Raw genomic sequence first — 22061 nt, 5'->3', positions numbered from 1 at the left:
TTTTTAAAAGTGAGTTACCTCTGCTGACATTGATCTTCCAAATTTACACAGTGCTGTAGATTTTGTTATAAACAAACTTAAAATGGTAGCCGTAACAACCACGGCAGGTGAAGGGATGTGTTTAATATCAAGGATCACAATTTTAAAAGGATATAAAATCAAGAAGAATCTATCCAGAGAAGAATAATTGAGAATATGAAAGTTTTGAAAATTATGACAAATCAGGCACTTGGAATGACCAAGAATGTTTGGTCCAGAGAAGGAAAGGCTTAAGATAAAGGAAAATATCTATCACAACCAAGAAATGGAGGCTAGGTCTCCAGTGACCAGACTATTCAGTTTTGCCAGAGGTATGATTCTTAGATTCTACCTCAGACGAAAGAATAGTCAGTAAAAATTAAAGGGTGGAGTAGATACAGCTTTTTCACATAAAATTAGTGGCAGAGCCAATCAAAAGTCACCAATATGCTGGAAGGTTTATTGCAAACAAATCAACCAATTATATAGATAATTACTGAATAACAAATATTCATTAAATGGTCAATGAAATATAGATTTGTGCTTATAAAGTACCAATACAAAGCAGTTATGCAAGTCCTTTCTCAAGAGAAACATAATACCTAAAGTTTTACTTATTTCATCAATCCATAGGGATTGATGAAATAAAGGATACTGAAGAGAAGCCACACAGGTACAAAATCTGACTGAGCCTTAATTATTATCTATACTCTGTCTTCCATTAAGTTAAAACCTACAGTACAGTTGCTGTGGAGCCCAATGGGCCATTATTCATTTCCACCTCTCTCTCTATCCCCCTTAAATATATAGACAGCTAATTCCAGGCATGCTGGCTTATGATGATCTGTCATGACTTGTGGCATTTCCTAGCTTTGTGACTCATGACAGTCTCAGGACACCCCAAGGAGAATATGCATAGCACAATATGTTGTAGAGGGCTCCTTACCACATGTTCCCAGAAGGCATGTCTTAGGAATTCTGGAAAAGGTAAGGATATGTGATCTTCAAGTAAACAAAGAGAAAACATCAATATGTTATGAAATTGTAGGACTGCTGGTGACCTTGAGAGGTCCAATTTAAGGTAGTGGAGAATGGTGTTGAGAAATCGAAAGATACTAAAATGTAATCTTTGGCTTTAAGGAATTAAAAACCTAAATGTGATTAAATAAAACATGACTCAGTCCAGGCTGAGTCAAAAGGCTACTCGGAACACACCGCTATCCTAGTCCCATATATACATATGTTTGTGAACCTGTTTCTACCACTTGAATATATGCAACTCGAAAGCAGAGGCAGTGTTCCACATCATTTCAGTATTCTTAACATGTGACATAGCGCACAAAAGCATTTTCTTCATGCATATGTAAATAGTGAATATTCAAAAATAAAAAATAAACATCCAAAGTTGGAGATGTTAAAATAATTAATGTAACAAAAAGAAAAGAGTAGCAATCATAGGAATCAATATACTATGAAAAATAATGACAATAATATCAATAAACAACGAATCATAGATAGTGTTCATAATATTGGAGGGGTGAAAAAATATGAAACTCATAATAAATATAAGTAAATCCCATAGAAAATTACCTGTAAGTGTCTCTGTGTAGTAGGGTTACCAACCATTTCTATTTAACTAGCACTGTCCTGATTTTAGCACATAAAGTCTTGCATCCTGAGAAATCCTGATTTCCATTATATACATAATCACTTAATTATTTCCAATTATTTAATCCAGAAAAATTATACTCATTTCATTTAGTGTATTTTGAATAATTTAAAAAAAAAAAAACCCTCTCACCTAAATTTCTTATATTGTTTCTAGGCCTTCCTGATAGGTTCTCAATGGAGTGAGAAAAACAACAACAAAAACACCAGTGAGAGGTCCTTCCCTGGGTCCTGGTTCTTCCTACACCAGCATGGGCCAGAGGTCACTTACTTTTGCTGCAACCCAACAGATTGTTGACATCCAAATGGCTTGCACTGGGAACACAAGCATCACACTTCAAACCAGTGACAAATTGTTTACAGAAACACTGGCCTGTGACCAAGTGACAGGTTTCATTCAAGGCTCCTGAGAGATGACAATTACAAGGCTGACATCTGAAAACAAGACAAATAAACCATCAAAGAGAATAGTGTTTTGATTAATAATTTATCATATAAGTTATACCTATCAATAACATTGTGGAGTAAATAGTCTGTTTTAGTCAACATATTGAAAAGGACGCTTCAGCTACACAAACACAAAACAGAACAGCTCTTTATGAAAATTCTGCTCATGTGGAAGCTACAGAATGTCTTCCCTTTGTAAACTAATTAATGACCCCCCCAAAATTGTTATATTCCTTTATTTTTCAGGCCATGATAACTCTTCTGGATTAGCCTAAATACCAGTTGTTTACTTAAGGATACTGTAAATTTTACCTCAGTAGACAAATTGTTTCATTTGCTATTTTATGTACTGAATTCACTTACCCAGAATGGTTAGAGAATAGAGCATTATTCTAATTTATGAAAATGTGTTAATTTACTGAGATACTGATATCACTTCACTGGAACTTAAAGTTCTTGAACTCAAAGTTGTTCGTGAAAATAACAGTACTGGCACTTTGTCATAACAAACCAAAACCTGTTTCCTAGAGTGAATTATTCAAACACAGCCAAGGCTCATGACATTGATTGGGATAAACAATTTGATGCCACAAAGTATTAGCAATGCAAAAGCATCACAAGAAGGCCATTTAAACAGGGACACTCCATGTGGTGCCTTTCAAACCACAGTAAATGGATTCACCTATATGTTCTAATAAAGATGATGGTGGGTAGAGTTGCTTTACCCCACTGCAATTTTTACGGTGTGATCTCTTGGGTAATCATTCAACACCCTTAAAAAGGCTGATAAAAGCTAAGATACTGCCAAATAAGCTGCAAATTTGTTTTATGGACTAATATCCCCTTGGGAATAAATAAAGTACAGTTTCTCTTGAAAACCACTATACTGTAGTTTGCCCTTTTTATGGTCACAATAAAAGGACATTTTTTCCCTCCTAAAAACAACTATATTAGGTCTTTTATCTATACGCATTGTATCAGAATTCCATTTCAAGTAGATGTTTTGTTTAGGCTATGTATTAGAGCTGAAGACAATTATGCATCGAAATTAAAATGGAATTACAGAAGCAATGAAATATTTGATTTGCTCTTAATTTCATTATATGCTATTAGAGCATATTGCCCATAGGCTTTTAATGTAATCTTGGTGAACATAAACAATAAGAGGCAAGCTTCTCTAGATGCATGAGTATATATGTGTATATATATGTGTGTGTGTGTATACACATACACACATACATATAGATCACTATACCACTCATGAAAAAGCATCTCTTGAGTATTTCAGTTTTTATTACCATTCACTCATGAGACAATCACACTTATTTTACATACAGTACATTTAGAGTAATAGTTGCCAGTGTATAACATAATTCCTTTCCTTGATGTAGTTCTATTTTCTCCCAGGCAGCAGCTACACGCATAACTCGAAGTCAGTTATGTCAATATCCATGGGATATTAAGTTCCAAATCCAAATGGAATAAATAAATCACTACTTAGGAAAGCATGCAATGCTTTGAGTAATTAAATGTGTCCATGCCTGATTTTATGGTCTCTTCTTCCAGCCATTGTTATATTGAATGTATATGACTCGTTATAATTGCTTAATTTCAGTAAGAAAGAATTTTTCCTAATTGAAGTACATCAGAGGAGACTTTTCTGAATACTGTAGTTTGTTTCTAGACCAAAGGACACAGGGAATAATTTTGTAATTAAGGTTTAAGTAAAATGATTCCTGTAAATTTCTCAGCCACTCAAACATAATTTTAAAATTTTCTAAGACTCTTTAGCAAATAAGCTACAAGTTTGATGTCATTTTATAAGTTATCCCTCCTTGAGAGTACCTGCTAAATGAAATATATTTCACACTTATTAAAACAAAATTATACACAATAAAGGAAAAGACATTTTAAACTTAGAAAGAGAAACACCAAACTAAGATGAATTGTGATATTGATTTTGCCAGGATAAATGGTTTTTGTAATATTAATATAAAGAAACCTTTATTACACTGACTCTCCTGGTACAGCCAGAGCTTCTCCCGCAATCTGTTTAAAATCTTCATTTTTCATCCTTATGGGAAAACCTCACTTGCTAAATGGATTTCATAAAGAGTAATCTGTCAAGATTTATATAGATAAACAATTTGTGATGTTTATTGACCAGTTCATTATGATAAACAAAACAGGAGGAAAGCACACTCATCTCCAGGAGCATGCTGCTGTTAGAGTCGTTTAGGTCCTTATGTAACTGAGTATCTACCAGATACAATGGGAAAGGTGTTAATTGACCTCTGTCTCTTCAATCATGAATCTCATGTATTTTCCTTTCTTGGGAGTTTCTTCTAGTTACACAAACAGTAAGTAAAAGAATTATCCTAATTATTATTATTGCAGAAACATAACTATTAAGGAAATGAGTGAGTTTCAATAATAGACATCATTGTCAGAAACTTCATCATCTAGGGGAGAGTTGAAATAGGGAGTCCTGAGAGATATGCCAAAATATTGATCACTTTGTTGACATTTCTCTTTGCACACCACTCTTCTGTCTGGAGCCCTGACTCAGGATACCTAAACACTGATTGAGACAAATAGCCTTCACTGAGGACCAGTTATATTCCAGGACTGGAATAAACACTGAGTACATAAAAATGAATACTGAAGAGTTGCTTCTGTCCTCAAGAGTCTCACAATTTAATATAAAAGAAAGATTAGTACATTAACAAAGATGTATGCTGAGTATTCAGGGGCACAGAAAAGGAGCAACTATCAAGTCTGGTAGAGGGGAAAGGATGAGTAAGAAGTACCAGTGGAGCATCCCTAACCTGGAAATTCCAAATTGGAGATATTCCCCAAATCCAAACCATTTTGTGCACTGATAAGACGCCATAACTGAAGTTTCACACCTGAGCTCATAAGATAGGCCATAAACAAAACAAAATGCAGATACGCTAAAAATATTACATAAACTCACTTTCAGGATATGTGTATAAGATAAATTTCATGTCCATGGGTATGTGTATATTACATATATAAGTGAATTTTGAGTTTTGATCTGGGTCCCATCCCTGTGATATCTCATTACATATATGAAATATTCCAAAATTTTTTAAAAAATCAAAATCTAAAATACTTCTTATCCCATACATTTCAGGTAAAAGATACTCAACCTGTATTAAGAAGAAATCTTGCAAGAGATACTTGGGCTGAATTTTTAAAGATGAATAGTAAGATGCCAGGCAAATCAGAAAGGGAAGAAAATTAAGAGAAAAGAGAAAATAGGAGAGGGTGTGAATATACAAACAATTTAGAATTTGTGGATGTTAATTCAGAGTGGGGAATGGTGATTAATAAAGCTGGAAAGGTAAGGAGGAGAAGGCAGGTATTTCTAAATTAGGGCATCAATAAGGAGCCTTGGAAATGAGGGGGTAGAATTAAAAAAATGATCAATAAATAAGATTGGTAGTACATGGGTGACAAATTGAAAAGGGAAGAAGGGAATGGAGTTACTCCTGACTTTCTAATTTACTGACAGAAGGATAATGAAGACATTCAACACAAAGAATGAAGAAAGAATAGATATGAAATTGCTGAGGAATTCTGGACAAGAATCAGTGATGAATAAAAAAAGGGGCTTGAAGGCAAATTGGAGAAATTTGGCCAGGAGTGTTCTCCCATCAGTCGCAAGCACACAGGCTAGCATAAAGTGAAGTCTCAACAAATACTGTTGAATAATACATTGGGAAAGTTTTTGACTTAGGACTCCAGATAGAAATCCAAATGTGGCCTGCACCTGTAATGAAAATTCAGCTCTTTTGAGCTCCTTTTTATTGCCATAACTCTATACCATCACTGACTTCACCCCTGAGGAATAGATAGCCTTTCTTTAAGAGCTGGTTTCTGCTTAGACTCCTTAAGACCAGGTAGTTCTCAATTCAGCACCCTTGCGCAGGATTCAGGCAGAGCCCCAGTGCATTGTAGAAGGGTGTGGCTTTCTGGAATTAAGCACATTTCCTGCCTGCAATGGAGGTGTGGTCTCACTGAGCCTCTCAGTTCTTTCATGAGCGCCTACTACAGCATCCATATTCTCTTGCAGCAAGAATCAGAATTATACAAAAGACCTTGGAGGCAGGTGATCCAATTTGCTGGAGTTGGAAGTCATACTCACATAGCTTATTGTAGAGGAAATAGGGTGTTAATATTCTCACAGGGAAGGGAGAAGTTAAAAATGCCCAAATCACTCTTTTGGATGAGGCATTCTCAGGCATGAGTATGAGAACTCATCAAAACTGGACTGGGGCAGTTACTCTGTGGCATTCATACATTGGTATCAGCCATTCCTGTCTAGAGAAGAACTTGCCTAGTGAGGATCTGTATCTAAGAACCTTCCCTCCTTCTACTTTGACACTCTACTTAATCACACAAAGTACTTTGAGACATGATAGTGGATTCAAAATATTAAAGGACTTTCAAGTACAAGAGAAATTAAATTATACTTATTCTCCCTGGCCATGGGCAAAACTTAGGTAAAAAATTAGAAGAAAATCACAGGATTGAAAATATGTTTTCAATATGAAGAACATATTTCTATCTGACTCAGGATTATAATTTTGGGGAAGAAACTCTACTACTTCATAAGACATCAGAGTCTTTTTAGCTCTATGTTTTTGGAGCAGAGGTTGAATAGGCATTGACCATTTATTTATGAAAAGGTGATATATGCACAGAAATGTACAGGACAGAATTCAACCCAAATTACTCTTAAGATTCTTTCCAAGTCAATAATGTTATGATTTTATGATGCTTAGAGATGAAGAAACTAGCCCAAGATGAAAGTAAATCTAGTTGCACTTTCTGCAATCTTAATCCACTGAGGCCCAGACAATATTTCAGGCTTTGTGGGTTATATGATCACTGTTGTTTCTGAATTCTGCTGCTGCAGTCAGAAAGCAGCTATAGACAACACGTAAAAGATGAACATTGTTGTACTCCAATAAAACTTTATTGACATAAGCAGGTGGCAGGCCAGATTTGAACCCTGGGCCACAGATGACTGAATTCAGGCATAGGATGATAAATATGGACCACAACAATGTCCAGGTCTTAATTCCTAGTACCTGTCAACTTGTTCCTTACTTTGCAGATGTGGTTAAGGATTTTGAGATGAAGATATTATCCTGGATTATCCAAGAACACCCAAAATAATCACAAACCTTCTTAGAAATGTAAGAGAGTGAGCATCAGAGAGAAAAAAAATACAAGGACATAAGCAGAGGCCAGAGAAAAAATGACTCTGCTAGTTTTGAAGGTGAAGGAAAGAGCCATGAGTTAAAGAATGTGGGTGGCCTCTAGAAGCTGGGAAAATAAAGAAAATGAATTTTCTCCTGGAGTCTCCAGAAGAAGCTTAGGTGGCCTGCTGACACTTTGGTTTTAGCCCAGCAAAACTAATTTAGGACCTCTGACCTCCAGAACCATAAGATAATAGATTTGTGTTGTTTTAAGACACTAAATTTGTAGTAATTTATTACATCAGCAAGAAGAAGCTAATATACCTGGTCTAGAGGGAAAGCCAAACTGGAACTGCAACATCCCTAAGTCCCACACCACGTTATTCCTATTACATCACGTTGGAAGCCCACTGTGGATATGTAAAAACTGACATTTCTTGCAAGATCACACGTGATCTATAATAAGGGAGAAAATACATTTATAGAACTGTGGGAGACTGCAAAAATGACCACAGTTTTTGACCTTCCCCTCTGTGCATGTCCTTTACAACTGTATAGTTCATTCTACCAAAAAAATGGAATCTGTTTTCCCACTCCTGAATATGGGCAGGCCTTGTGACTTGCTTTATCAAATAGAATAAGACTAAAGTAACACTGAAGTAGTTTCAAGCAAAGGCCTCAAGTGCCTTGGCAGATTTTTGCTGTCTTTCTGAATCACGGCCACCACCTTGTGAGTAAGCTCAGGCTAGACTGGTACATGATGAGACCCAGATGACAGCCAGCTGTCTTACAGAGTCACAGAGAAGCACGAATCTAGGAGACACATCCCTCCCAAACTTTCCATTGTCACCCCATAAAAGGAGAGCAGTTGACAAGAAAGTTGTCTGCTGTCATTTGAAGTCATTTGAGCTGGTGCTCAGAGTAAACACCAATTGAGATCAATTGGAAAGAGGCATGTGAAAAAGATTACTCAACCAAATCTACAACACAGTGTTGAAATGGAGCATGTCTGCAGTACAATCAAAAAGAATCTCATGACAGAAGTTTTCCTCGTGTTTCAGCAGTCTGAGCTTTCAGATTCTTGGCCAGCCTAGAGCCTTATTCTCTGCCACCTGAGGACAATTAGAGTTCAAGGAACATCAGCTGGTAAATAAGGCAAGTAGTGATCCTCCTAACTCCTTAAGGCTTACACAAGGCAAACTGTGACTAATGAACACAGAGAGGATTCATCATCAGGGGAAACCTTGAGGGTTGTAACAGGCAGATGTTATGTAAGGAAAGGGTAGAGCATCAGAGGAACTGGAGCAGACTTAGGTCTGGGGAATCACAGGTACAGGTCAACAAGAGGACAGCACTAGAGAGGGCAGAGGGTCAAATATGGCTCTGAGACAAAGTGAATACAGTCCATTTTTGTCTCATTGTTTTGGGGTTATACACATACAATACGCCTTTTTTGCTGTATTGATTTTTTTCAGCTGGACGACACCTTTGTTTGCCTGGTTGTTTTCAATACTGATTAAACCATGTTTGCTTTATGTGTCAGAGATAAATGGAGGAATGTTTAAACTTGAATCAGCTCTTTTACATATATGCCCCCTTTTTCTGATTGGTAACTTTTGAAGAATGAACCTTTTGAGGGGGAAACAGATGAACTCTTTTCCAGATCATTCCCGGGAACTTATGGGTATGTTGGGTGGATTTTTGCTATTGTTTCTACAGGTTTTATTTTGTAGAAAATAAACCAAGAAAAAAAATACAGCAAACATTGCAATGAATAATAAAGAAAGCATAGAGAAGACAGGGAATAGGTGTGAACTTTATGGAGGGATGAATATGAGCCTCTGAATATGGAAATGAAAAATTCAGATGAGGAAGTCATTGTGTTTTCCAAAATTGATTAAGAAATACAATGATATTTTATCTTCTTAACAACAAAACACATTTTATTGTAGATATTGGAAATTAATAAATTTATATTTGTAAGCATTTGCCATAGTACCTAGAGTTCAAACACAATCAGTTGATTTTAGCTAATTTCTTCCTATTTAATTTTTTTTAACATGAGCACTTAGTTATTTTCCTATACTATATGTCCATATACATTTAGACCGAGTGAACTTTTTCCTTCAAGAAATAAACATTTCTCATGCTAGATGGATTCCCATATATTTTAGCCATTTTTGTACACATTTTCAAAATAGCTAAAGTGAGTCTATATACAATAACAACCAGAAGCCAACAAAGATATTCAAGAACACTATCATTCAACAAATTGGAAAACATAAAAAGAAGAAAGTCCATTTTTATCCCTTCTCAATGATGAGTAAACATATAAACTCAAGCAATTCTCATTGTCAAATTTTGAAATATTTTTCTTCTATGACCTTCTGTGCTAGAGGATTTCCTCTCCAATGATTATTAATGCTAAAGTGAAAAGAGACAGCAAAATTCATCAGTGGAATAGAAGGGTCAACTCAAATTGTAAGCAATGCACATGGCAAATTCTGCAGACTGCCTTGGGCCCCATGAGGTCATGGGACGTTTTATCCTTTCTATTCTTTTCAGAGAAGCTTCATTATACGTGGTGACCCTTGCCTTCCGTATCTTTTCCCAGCAGTGGCCTGTAATAAATTCTACTTCATATCAGAACCAATTCTACCAATACAAAGAGAATTACAAGTCCCACTCAAACATTAGTGGTTTAGAATAAGTACTTGAAGGCTTTTATTTCTTTTATTAAGGTGAGGATGGCATGAGACATTTGTTTATTTGGGGGGTGGTTCAGAAAACTAACATAAAGGAGATTAGATCTGTGGCTATATTAAGAGTGGAATGCAGTTAGGCGCACTCACTCACACTGGAATCCCAGTGATTTAGGAGTTGAAGACAGGAGGATTCCAAGTTTGAGGTCAGCTTCAGCCATGTAGTAAGACCCTCAGAAACTTAGTGAGACCCTAACTCAAAATAAAAAAAAATAATAATAAGAAAACAAATTGGAGATGTGGCTCAGTGGTGGAGTGGCCCAGGGTTTAATTACCAGAACCAAAAAAAAAAAAAAAAAAAAGAATTGCTTGTGAGATACACAAGTGTAAAATCTCAGAGATATCTGGTGCCCATGGTAAAAAACTGAATAGATGATAATCTTTTCAAGAGTCATTAACATGTGTGCAGCAGTTGAAACTGTGGACACAGATGTGTAAATTGAAGGGGCACATTAACAAAGAGTGACCAGCAAGAGACACGAAACAAATCAGAGAAGTAGCATATAGGAGCATCTAAGGAAGAGATCATGAAAAAGACAATGGAATGATCACAATGAAAGACCATGAATCATAAGAAGCAATCGCAGATCAATTTTTGTCTTTCATTGACTCATTAAATCTATTATGAGGAGCTAATTTCCTCGTCTTCCACCGGGATACAAAATAAATCAGTCATATAGTTCTCTGTCCTCTCTGAGGCAACAGACATACTGAATTACCATAAGATGTAAAACAGATTTGATCCAGAAGATCAAATATCTAATTCTGTGTTTTAGTCAACATTCTAGTTAGACATTTAAAGAACACACTTCTTTCACCTTTGTTCTAGCTAGGATGTGATGAAGGTGGCAAGTCTCCAACCAGAGGAGTTCTCATGATTGGCTCCTTCTCTTTCTACAACACACCTCTGTGTGCCGGCTGTGAGAGGGCCCGGCATTCAATGGACCAGCAAATTCAAAATAGGCTGTGCCGTGGGACCTTGCATATGTTTAAAGCCAGCTGTTCACTGAGGGCAGAACTTTGTGATTTCTTCATTGATTGCTCAGTGCCCCTCCTGGAACTCTCTCCCCTGTGTAGTCTCAGTGTGGTCATACACATCTCTATCCTAACTAGCTGCTTACTAATTTAGCCACAGGACTCTTACCTTTTCCTTTACTCAGGCCTCTTCCGTCTTCCCGATAGCACTCTATGCAGACAATAGGACAACCTCATGCTCTCTGTCTTTCTTATGGTGCTCATAAGGCCTTGTCCTGATGAACTCTGGCTATATAAACTACATAGCACTTTCTTACAGCTTGCTTTTCCAAATCTGGCCAGACTATCTGTCCTCATTTAAACTTGCTAGGTCTAAGATAGACATGAGTGCACTCACTGGCCTCACCCAACTCTATAAAGAGATCCATATCAGCCTTCCAGGGGCCTACTGCCACCTTCTGATGACTTCAGTGGAAAGTGCCACTGACCCCCGTGTATATGTCCAGGGAGACACAGTTGTCTAATTCTTTTTTTTTTCTATAACCCATTTTTTATCCATTACATCTTGTTAAATACCTTTCCTTGATTTGGATGAGAGTTTTTAGAGTCATCTAGGAAGCTGGGGATATAGTTAAATGGTAGATATTTTTCTAGCAATGTTCCAGCCTCTAACTTTGATCCTCAACTACACGAGCGCGCGCGCGCACACACACACACACACACACACACACACAAAGTCATTAAACTAGTAGTCATTGATTGATTACATTTTACAGGTTTGTGCAAATTGTGGTAGCTGAGGAACAAATGGGAATGGGAAAAAATGAAGAAAAAAACCCCTGTGCTTAAATGTCAGTAAGTAGAAGAGTAAGAGATTACACAGGACTTATAAAGTAGGGCAGAGTCAAGGGAAGGGGTTTTGAGATGGCAATGAAGAGGATATTTGCAGAATGTTATAGCCAGTGAAGAGAGTTTAAGTTCGGATAAGGGGAGAATTTTATGGAGTAAAGTTCAAAAGGAAGAAGGAAAGAGAGGAACAAAATAAAGAAACTAGAGGGGATCACATCAAGAACAGCTAATAGGTTATTTTTAGAAAAAGATACATTGTTTTCTTCTTCTATTAATAGACGAAAATTAAACATGCATGAAAAAGTGTGCAGGCTGAAGGTGGAGAGAAGATAACCTGGAGATAGATATGCAGGTCCTCTTTCTATAAAACAGAGGCCTAAATAATCTGCAAGGGCAAAGGTAGAAAGTTGAAATTCTAAGACTGGGCCAGGGAGTGAGGTGATGAGAAGCATACGCAGGGCCATGCTTTCAGTAAGCACAGGTGCATGATCTTCCTGCACATTGTCACAGATTAAGGACAATGAGGAAGGCAATCATCTCTGCAGCTGGCTCATGGTATGGCAGAAGGGAAAGATCTTAGTAGCATCAGGATGCTCACGGAGAGGGCTGATCAAAAGAGGACCAGGTAGGGGTACTGGAGTAGGCATTAAAAGAAGTTAAGTAGCAAGTTATGCGATGGTTCAGGGATGACAGATTTGAAGAGATGTCATGTTCATAGAGGAGCATTTCTAAGATTAGGAATATTGGAGAAGTAGAGAATCCAGGATGACACTGGAGTAGGGATTAAATGAATGAAGATGCCAAAGAAGTGCATAAGTAGACAGAAAAATAGTTCAGTACACTGGCAGAAGTTAGAAGAAAAAAAAATGTCATCCCTATATTAATTAGGGTTTTTTTTTTTTTTTTTTTTTGGTCATTATAACAAAGACCTGAGATAATCAACTTATAAAGAGAAAAGGTTTGTTTTGGCTCACAGGTTTCAGTCCAAAATCAGTCACTTCTTTTGCTTTAGGTCTATGGTGGGACATCATGTTATGAGTCTGTAGCAAAGCAAAACTGTTTACCTTATGGCCAAGATGTAAAAAGGAGCAAGAAAAAAGGGAACTGGTTCTACTATTCCTCTCTGGGGCACGCCCCACCACCACCACCACACACACATACAGTGACCTAAAGACCTCCCATTAGACCCCACCTCTTAAAGTTACTATCAGTTCCCAAAGCACCAAGCTGGGAACCAGTCCTTTAATACATGGACCTTGAGTGTATATTCCAGATCCGAATTATAACAATTCCCCTAATAAGATACTTAATGAACAAAAGCCTCTAAGAATAACAACAAGAGATATAAGGATAGAAGAAAAGTGTTTTAATTTCAAAAGATAATTTGTAACTTTACAAAGGTAGTTACCTCCCTGAGTCAATATGTATAAGAGAACTGATTTTATTTATACAAAACTTATCATGAGTATTTTTGCTTTAAACCCACAATTACTCTGGAATTTTTTATTCTTTTGAAATCTACCCAGCATTTGGCTCTATCTCCTAGGCTCCATCCTGCTGTCATCTCTTTTATTTGACTGAATTCTTCTTTCTTGATGTTAATTTCAGTACCTTCCAGTAATGTAGCTTATACATCCTTCTTTGGCTCTTCCTATTCCTCATCAATTTGGGTAAACATTTCAATCTACCTTCTAACCCAGGGAGTTCAACTCCAGTGCTAGCCAGGCCTACTGCAGAGTGATAGATGATAGAACACTATTCTGTAAGCAGTTCTTGGGCTTAGATTAACCTGAGGTAGAAAGTGAGATGGGTAGAAAGTGGGAGAGAAACAGAGTGGGGTAAAGGTCAGCTTTGAGTTTAAGAACATTGAAGGATAAAGAAAAGGGTGTAATGAAGATAATAAGGTTTCAGTCAAATAAAAATAAGTTAAGTCAAAAGCTGGAACAATTAGATAGTTCTTGGACATTGAGCAAGGCTTTGGTGATAACCCCAGAAAGAATAACAAGAGGGATCAGTAGAACAAAATGGGTATGAGACTGTCACACAACGCCATCACTGATGGGCATGAATGTTGGAAAGAAGACAGCTGGTTGAGAAGAAGATTCTTCTTTTTCTACGTATGTGTGATCAGAATGATGGAAACGATAGGACATTTAAAGAGAGAGGGAGCCAGGAGTGGAACAAACCAACCCTAGAGTTGCAACTCAGAAATTTTTAGAATGTTCTTTCAATAAAAATTTTGTACAGTGCCATACCGACTCTAGGTTTACTTTTTTTTTTTTATTAAAGAGAGAGAGAGAGAATTTTTAAAATATTTATTTTTTTTTTAGTTTTCGGCAGACACAACATCTTTGTTTGTATGTGGTGCTGAGGATTGAACCTGGGCCGCACACATGCCAGGCGAGTGTGCTACCGCTTCAGCCACATCCCCAGCCCCTTCAGGTTTACTATTAAAATCCTAATATTTCTTTCCTTTAACATTCACTACACCATGGGCTTTCTGTACTTAGAGTGATTTAGTCTTTTTAAATGAAATTAAATTTTAAAGAAAATAAGAATAAAATGGTTTTAGTTCTTTTGCAAAAAATCAACTGTCACCCTATCTATACTCTAATGGAGGAGTCCATGAGATGTGTAAGAGCCAAAAGGCAGTCTGCAGAGACTAGGTGCTAATAAGAGCCCAAATAGACCTGGGCATGGAGCCCTGTAGTAGAGCATTTGCTTCTTGTGTGCTAGCACCTGGGTTCCATTCCCAGCAGAAAAACAGACAGACATAATTACTTATATTTAAACACATGCAAATATTGAGAAAAAGATTCTACTTTTTTACTTTTGTTATGTATCTCCTAAGTTCAGAACACAAGACCTATTTCTTAGTGGTAGGAACACTTTTTAAAAAACATAATAGAGTCTGGACTCTGGATAAGCTCATAATCTGAAGTAAGAGAGAGAAAATGATTTGGAGAGAAAGATAAAGGAGATTGAACTGATTGATTTTGTAGCCCATATTTAAAATATAGCAAAGAACTCAAATGAGTAAAGACAAATGTTTCCTTGGATATACAGGAAATAAGAAATAGAATATTAAACACAGGGTAACTTTGAAAAGTGATTAATTTATTTTCAAAATGTACTTTATACACTGAAAAAAATCATATCATAAAATATGAAATTAGATTTCTCATCTGTCAATCTTTAATCCTAAATTAGAAATACAAGGAAAACATAAATAGATGCAATAAACAATAAATTTAGTAGCCATGTAGACCAAAGCATGCATATATACGTATTTCCAGCTGTCTTACATATATTTCCTGTATGTGTTTTCTTATCTAGGTATATGTTTACCTACTTTTCTCCACATACAGATACTAAACTTTTTGAGGTAAAAAAGATTTTCATCTTATTTGGTATTATTATCAAACTCTAGTACAGGGTATATCAATGCACAGCAACCTACTCCAAGAAATAGTCAAAGATCACCATTAGGTTTAATAAATGACAATGAGTAAAAATATATTGATAAAAAGACTCTTTTAATAAAATATAGTGCTTTAAGACTGCCCCAAATTACTGTTAGTAAAGAAACAGAAATTGCAAATGTAAACACTATAATATTAAATAATTCATTCTTATAAAGATTTACCTTCCAGTCTGGGGATCAAATCCAAAGTAATGATCTTTACATTGGTCACAGCTTTGCCCAGCAATGGAAGCATCTTGGCACCTGCACTGGCCAGTTAGGCTATTACAGATGTGATTAACTGCACCAGTTGCATGGCATGAACATGGCAGGCAGCCAGCAGCACTGCCTGGAGAAATATAAAAACCTGGAAATAAAGAAATGAAAAAATTTATATATGCTTTTTTTCTAGTCTTCTATTTAAAAGATAACATTTTGATTACATAGAAAAAATAGGATATTCTATCATGGCACTACCCAATTCCCAGTACAAATATGGTTACAGATACTCTTAATGAGTGTGTCAATTATGACCAAAGAAAAACTGAGTAAATAATTTACATCATACTTTTGTATCTCCAAGACACCTAAATTCAGTGTATTTAAAACCTACTTCATAATCTTCCAGCTAAAAACCAGACTCCCTCTATTCCTCTCCATTTCAGCATAGCATACCATCTATTCAGTTGCTTATCTTAGGACATCTTTGGTAGGAAAACCAGATAAAATACATAATACCCAATTATATTTGAACTTAACAATAATAATTTTAGTAAAAATATCTTAAGTATTTGTTTATACTATCTAAAAATTATACTTGAAATTTAAACAAGTGTATTTTGTTAAAACTCTTCAGTTCTCAACTTCTTTCATCATGCATTTTGCTAATGAGCAAGTACTATGGACATTGCTTCCTAAGAATTTTTCTACTTTCCACTACCTCCTTTGCAATTAACTCATTACATTCTAGATAAAGGACATCTATTAAAAACTTAAACTGAGCAATTTTATAAGTGTTCTATTAAAATTGTATACTTTTTTCAGGTGTCCTATATGTAGGACAATGGGACATGGCATCATCACTAATTTTTTCACAGCTATCACCATGTACCAGCACTGGAAGAGTGGCTACATAACCATTATCTCATTTAGTTCTCAAAAGAATACAAATAACATAGATGGTATTATTATTTCCATTATGGAGATGAGAATACTGAAGGTTAAGAAGGTTAACAAACTTTTCTAAAATTACAAAGTTAACAAAAAACACAACTCACTATCAAACCCAGGCTTCTTAGTTCCCAAAGCCATCTCATCCACCAATGTCCCACTTTGTTCCCATCCAGTCTATTCTTCAAAGTGTAGCTGGAACATTCTCTTTCAAATTGTGGTTTGGACATATCATTTCTCTATTTAAAACTATTTGATGACTTCCTACTCCCCTTAGGGGGGAAAAAAAAAAACTACCAACAGCCTCTTGTTTCACCCACTTCTAGCTTCATATCAAAGCTCATTCTGATCTCAGTCACCTGTAGCCACATTTCTTATTCTTGACACCTGCAGGCTTTCTGTAGGCTCTTCGGTTTCCTGGAATGGTTCCAATGCACTTCTGCTTAGTTTACTCCTATGCTATGTAAGACAGGTTGCATGTTCCTCTTTTCCTAGACCTCTTTAGGTATGTTCATTACAATTTTACAGCATCTTATTTATTTTCTTTAGTGCTCATTAAAATTACAACCAATCCCATTTTCTTCACACTGTAACTTCCACAAAGGCAGGAACCTCATTTACATATTTATCAGCCTCCCCAACACTTGGTACAATGCTTGCACATAGTAAGCACACCATGAACATGTGATGAACTAATAGATTTGGACCCAATTACTAAGTAGGTAGTGATTTCTACAAGTACTATACTTAAAAACAAACACAGTTTAGAGGTTTTTAGATTAACTACAAAATCCATTTTTTTCTTATAGCAAAAGAAAAGGAATTAAAAGTGATTCAAAAATATATTCAAGTTTCTTAAAAATCTCTTAGACTAGAAGATGAATATCAATTAGAAAGGCATCAGACATTTGAATGATGGAGCAGGTATATGACCAAGAAATGGCCCTTGATCTCCTGTGATGTGTGTGTGCACACGTCTTTGTGCATGTACCTGGTTACACACAGGTACAGACCCACAGACACACAAGCACATGCAAAATGCTGCAAGTAATTTTATTGAAACAATGGGAGAAAGGATCCCAGAAGTAGTCTAATGAGTGCAGTTATGGCAAATAAACTGAATTATGCAATTATCCTGATCACTAATTTAAAATATATAAAATATTGGTCATATTGAGGAGAGAGAGTAGGAACACATAGAGAGCATTTTCTGTGTAGTATTCTACAAGGAAAAACAGAGCAATTGGGAAACTTTCAAACTTATTTGAAGCTTTAGTTGAAAATAAGCCATGCTTTCACAGTCTCCAACAATTAATCTGTTTTCCTTCTTGAAAGCCCCACATACTCTCTCTTAGACAGCTTTAAGAGCAGTAAAATAGGTAACATTGTGCTCTACAAGAGGAAGAATGAACCTCAAAATATGTTTCATTCACTAGGATGGAAATGACTAATTCTGTCATTTTCTTATAATTTATAGCCAGATTATGTTATTTGTTTCTTTGCATCCCCTGATAGCAATATATTTTTTCCAGAAATAGAGTATAGCTATACTATTTAACAAATGTTCCTGTGTCTGATTCATGATTTACTCAAAGTCACACATTTAGGCAGCTTCTATTTTGGATTCCAGACCACTGTGGTTGTGGCACTTTGTATTTCTCTTCCTGGGAAGGTTTTTTGGCTCCTTCAATTCCTGATGATGGCATCATGAATGTACTAACAGCTCTTCAATTTGGATAAATTACCCATTAGCATAGATACTTAGAAGAAGAATTAATTTGGTCTTACAGCAATAGCTTCGAGCCACAGAGAATTCTAGACCAATTAAGGATAATTTTTATAAGATATGATTTATTAGATAAATCTGTAAATACAAGGGCGTACAATTTGGTGGAGGAGATTAGTCAGTCCAACTTTTGGGAGAATAAAGAATTGCATAGGAAAAAAAATCAGAAATATAAGCAGAGAAGAACAAAAAAGGTATTAAAGTAACTTTGGAGATTGTCAGTGCAAAGGAGGCTTCCAGGAAAAGGCTACTTTGGAATTTGCCTTGGGGTTAATTCCCCTCCTCCTCTCAAGAGCATGATTATACAGGTTAATCCCACCAGTATTTTAGTTGTCCTATTTTTAAGCAGTTCTAATTAGGATGACTCAGGTAACTTCCTGCTCAAAGATTACTTCTCCCCTTACCTGAATGTGCCTAATTCTAGACCATTACCTTCCCTTTTATGACTTCCAACTATAGAAAACATTTTCCCTTCTCTCCTGCTCAAAAGTCAACTCCTGAGTGTAGCTATAAAATAACTGACCTTAATATCTTAACTCAATACATTTCTGATCTCTCTCGTTAGTTCTACTTCATGTTCCACATCTTGCTGTCTACTTCCTTTTTAACTGATCTTTTTGAGATTTCCTCCCATGAATGATTTTGCACCACATCCTTAAGTGTGGTCATTAGGACCACTTTATTACCTTGCATCATGTAGTGCCGAGAGTTCACCCATGCAGAGCACAAGTCAGCCCTCTGAAGTTTATTATTTTCTCTTTTTATTTCAGCTAATCCCTGATCCCCAATGAGGCAAGTCTCAAATGGACGATAATCTGTTGTCCATCTGAAATAGAGTCACCCATTTCATAAAAGTTTTTCTTTATCTGAAAGATGCTGCCAGAACCCACAGTGTTCTGAGTTATTAGCAAGGCGGCTGGTGTTATCTCCTGTACTGGCTATTTGCACAGCACAGTACCTGTCCTGGGCATAAAAGAAGAGCCCATTTCCTAGCAATGTCCCTCCTGAGGACCATGAACAACCAGGTTTTACCAAAGGCTTGAAATGGGAGAAAGAAAACAAGTTTAACCTCTAGGCCTTATTCAGAAAAGGAGGGCAATGCTGAGGCTAAGCACTAATTATAAGCCATTTAGAGGAAACTGCTCTCACCTTAAGCCACAACATGGACATGATATTAAGAGTCAAGTCTAAGGAGGGAGTTGTGCTTCTACACCTTATGGCAAGTCCATTTCAATAAAAGTTTTTCAAATCAAAATTGTCAAAATTAAGTGTAGTCAATAGTGTCAATTTTCAAATGAAGATAATACTTTTCCTTCATTTGATTAGTTTGGACAATTATTTTATTTGACCCTATGTCAATAAATGAATGCATACTAATATTATTCAAACCAATGTACAATTTCTCTTCTTTTAAAAAAATTCTCTTTTTTAAAAAAGATTTTCAGTTTAATTATGTTTAAAATGCTCCGCTTTTATTCCCCCTTCCTGAGCTGCTGTCCCCCTTCAAGTACCTTCCCAATTCCTGTTTACTTTTAAAGCCCAGCTCAATATAATCATTTTCTTTATGAAGAAAGAATTATCAATCCCTCATTGTCCTGCTTCTTGATACTGAATGCTTGTCATACTGCACTTATCACACTGCATTACACTTATGTGACAGTTTCTCTAATCAAACCACAAAGCCTTAATATATTTATAATCAAATATCTGAGACAAGCATAGTACCTGATGCATAGAAATTCATTCCACAGATTTTTTTTGTGTGTGTGTGTGTGTGTGTGTGTTCGTGTGTGTATATACACTAGAGATTGAACCCAGAGACATTTTATCATTGAGTTACATCTCCAGACATTTTTTAATTTTTATTTTTTTTTAATTTTGAGACAGGGTCTCACTAAGTTGCTGAGGCTGGCTTCAAACTTGCAATCTTACTGCCTCAGCCTATCAAATCACTGATAGTTCAGGTGCATGCCACTGCACCTGGCTTCTACAGATGTTTGTTGAAAAGTGAATATATGAATGAAATGAATAGGTAGGTGTATGTATAGAGGGGAGATAATATCTGTTGCATTTAAACTATGAGATGATATCTTTAACACTATAAGGGAAAATGTAAACCTAAGTCTGTGTGTCATGAGAGTGACTGGGCAGAGTGGCCTAGCGTATTAGGGAATACAGTAAAAGATATATAAGAATCCAGCATGATAAATTTAAAATATAATTCTTGCCCTAGAAGCACTTGAAACAGAGCTAGAAAAAGAAAATGTCAACCCAGAATTATATATCCTGTTATTATAACAAAAGACATAACAACAGGCTCAAATATGGGAAATCTACTGAACTTTTCTATTTTATAGATTACTTATACTATTTATGTGAATATCCATAAAAGACTCTCATAAGCATATTTTCTAAGAATCAAACCCAATAAGAATAAAGAATATAAATAATGACTACACTAATTACATTTGGGACATTATAATGAATACATATGTATGTATTCATATGTAAACATATATGTATATTCATAATCTATAACAAAACATTTATATTCTTCTGTTTCCTTTCTTCTTTTTTTCCAGTTTCAGTAATTATTAAAGTGCATGCTTCCAAGTCTTTCTCACATGCCATACCCACTATCTCTAAAATTCTTTGAAATTCCTTCATGAAGATAATCTCATTTTGGACCTCTCAGTTTAGTTTGGTGTCTGATCATTCCAGCATCCCAGGACACTGTTAATTTTCATGTTATGCGTATGACTTAGATTTTTTTTTAACAATAAATGAGGTATCCATGATCTGATGCAGTAAGCCAGTATGGTGAGTTAAGGAACTCTTAAGGGTAGGATTGGAGTATTTGTAAGAGTATCTGTTTAACTCACCCTCAAATATTTAATGTTTAAGACAAATATTAAGTTATTCAGAAAAGTACCTTTTTTTCAGAATACAGCTTTTAGAATCAGATGAACCTTGATATGTAAATGGCTCATCTCCTAAATTATAGTCCATTTATGCTGTTTTAAAATGGGGGAAAGAATGGTCCCTCACAGAAACATTATGCATAGTAAATACAATTTTACAGGTAAAGTCATGTTACAGGGCCTAGAACACAGAAGACTACTCAGTAAATACTGTGCATTATTATAATTGTAATTGTTTTTAAGAAGTTTTCTATGAAAGTAGATTTTTCTAAGTTAAACTTTAAATAATGATTTGTTAAAACTATTGTACAGGTCCCTAAGATAGGGGGCCCAGGATTCCTACCTATAATATATCAAAGAGGTTTTTATTTCTGAAACTAAATGGTCTCTGTGAAAAAAAAAAACATGATAACTCAGAAAGTTGCTTTACTAACCCACAATGATGTGTCATAATCAGATCTCAATTCGACACATTGATTTTTAACAAAATTTCAGCTGCCTGATTCCAATTCCATTGTCAGGATCTTGCACACAATCCTGGATTGTGAGATTATTGCTTAACAAATTGGAGCTGCTTCTTAATGAAACAAGGTACTTTGTTTTACATTCTAATAGTCTGTATGAATTATAAAATAAAAGCAAAAGCAAGCACCAGAGGGAAGCAAGAGGCATTGTCCTATTAGTACAACACATGTCCTAGGACGCTGTTTTTTTTATAAATTAGCCTTTATTTTATTCCAAAGCTGCACACTCCCTGATAAACCCTCTCTG

General features: G+C 35.8%; 1 protein-coding gene across 1 annotated transcript in view; it reads right to left on the bottom strand.

Annotated features, from left to right (window-relative positions):
- The window catches only part of Ush2a (usherin), a 748724-nt gene that overhangs the window by 547068 nt on the left and 179595 nt on the right, over nucleotides 1-22061 (bottom strand). Inside the window, exons 13-14 of the mRNA XM_026388000.2 lie at nucleotides 15597-15780; nucleotides 1958-2121 (exon numbers count right to left, since the gene is read on the bottom strand). Of these exons, the coding sequence (XP_026243785.2) occupies nucleotides 1958-2121; nucleotides 15597-15780 (348 nt within the window). The remainder of the gene's footprint in view (nucleotides 1-1957; nucleotides 2122-15596; nucleotides 15781-22061) is intronic.

This window comes from Urocitellus parryii, chromosome 9 (genome assembly GCF_045843805.1).
Source record: "Urocitellus parryii isolate mUroPar1 chromosome 9, mUroPar1.hap1, whole genome shotgun sequence".
NCBI lineage: Eukaryota > Metazoa > Chordata > Mammalia > Rodentia > Sciuridae > Urocitellus > Urocitellus parryii.
The sequence above is the reverse complement of the archived record's forward strand: the minus strand, read 5'-3'. Positions and strand labels throughout refer to the sequence as shown.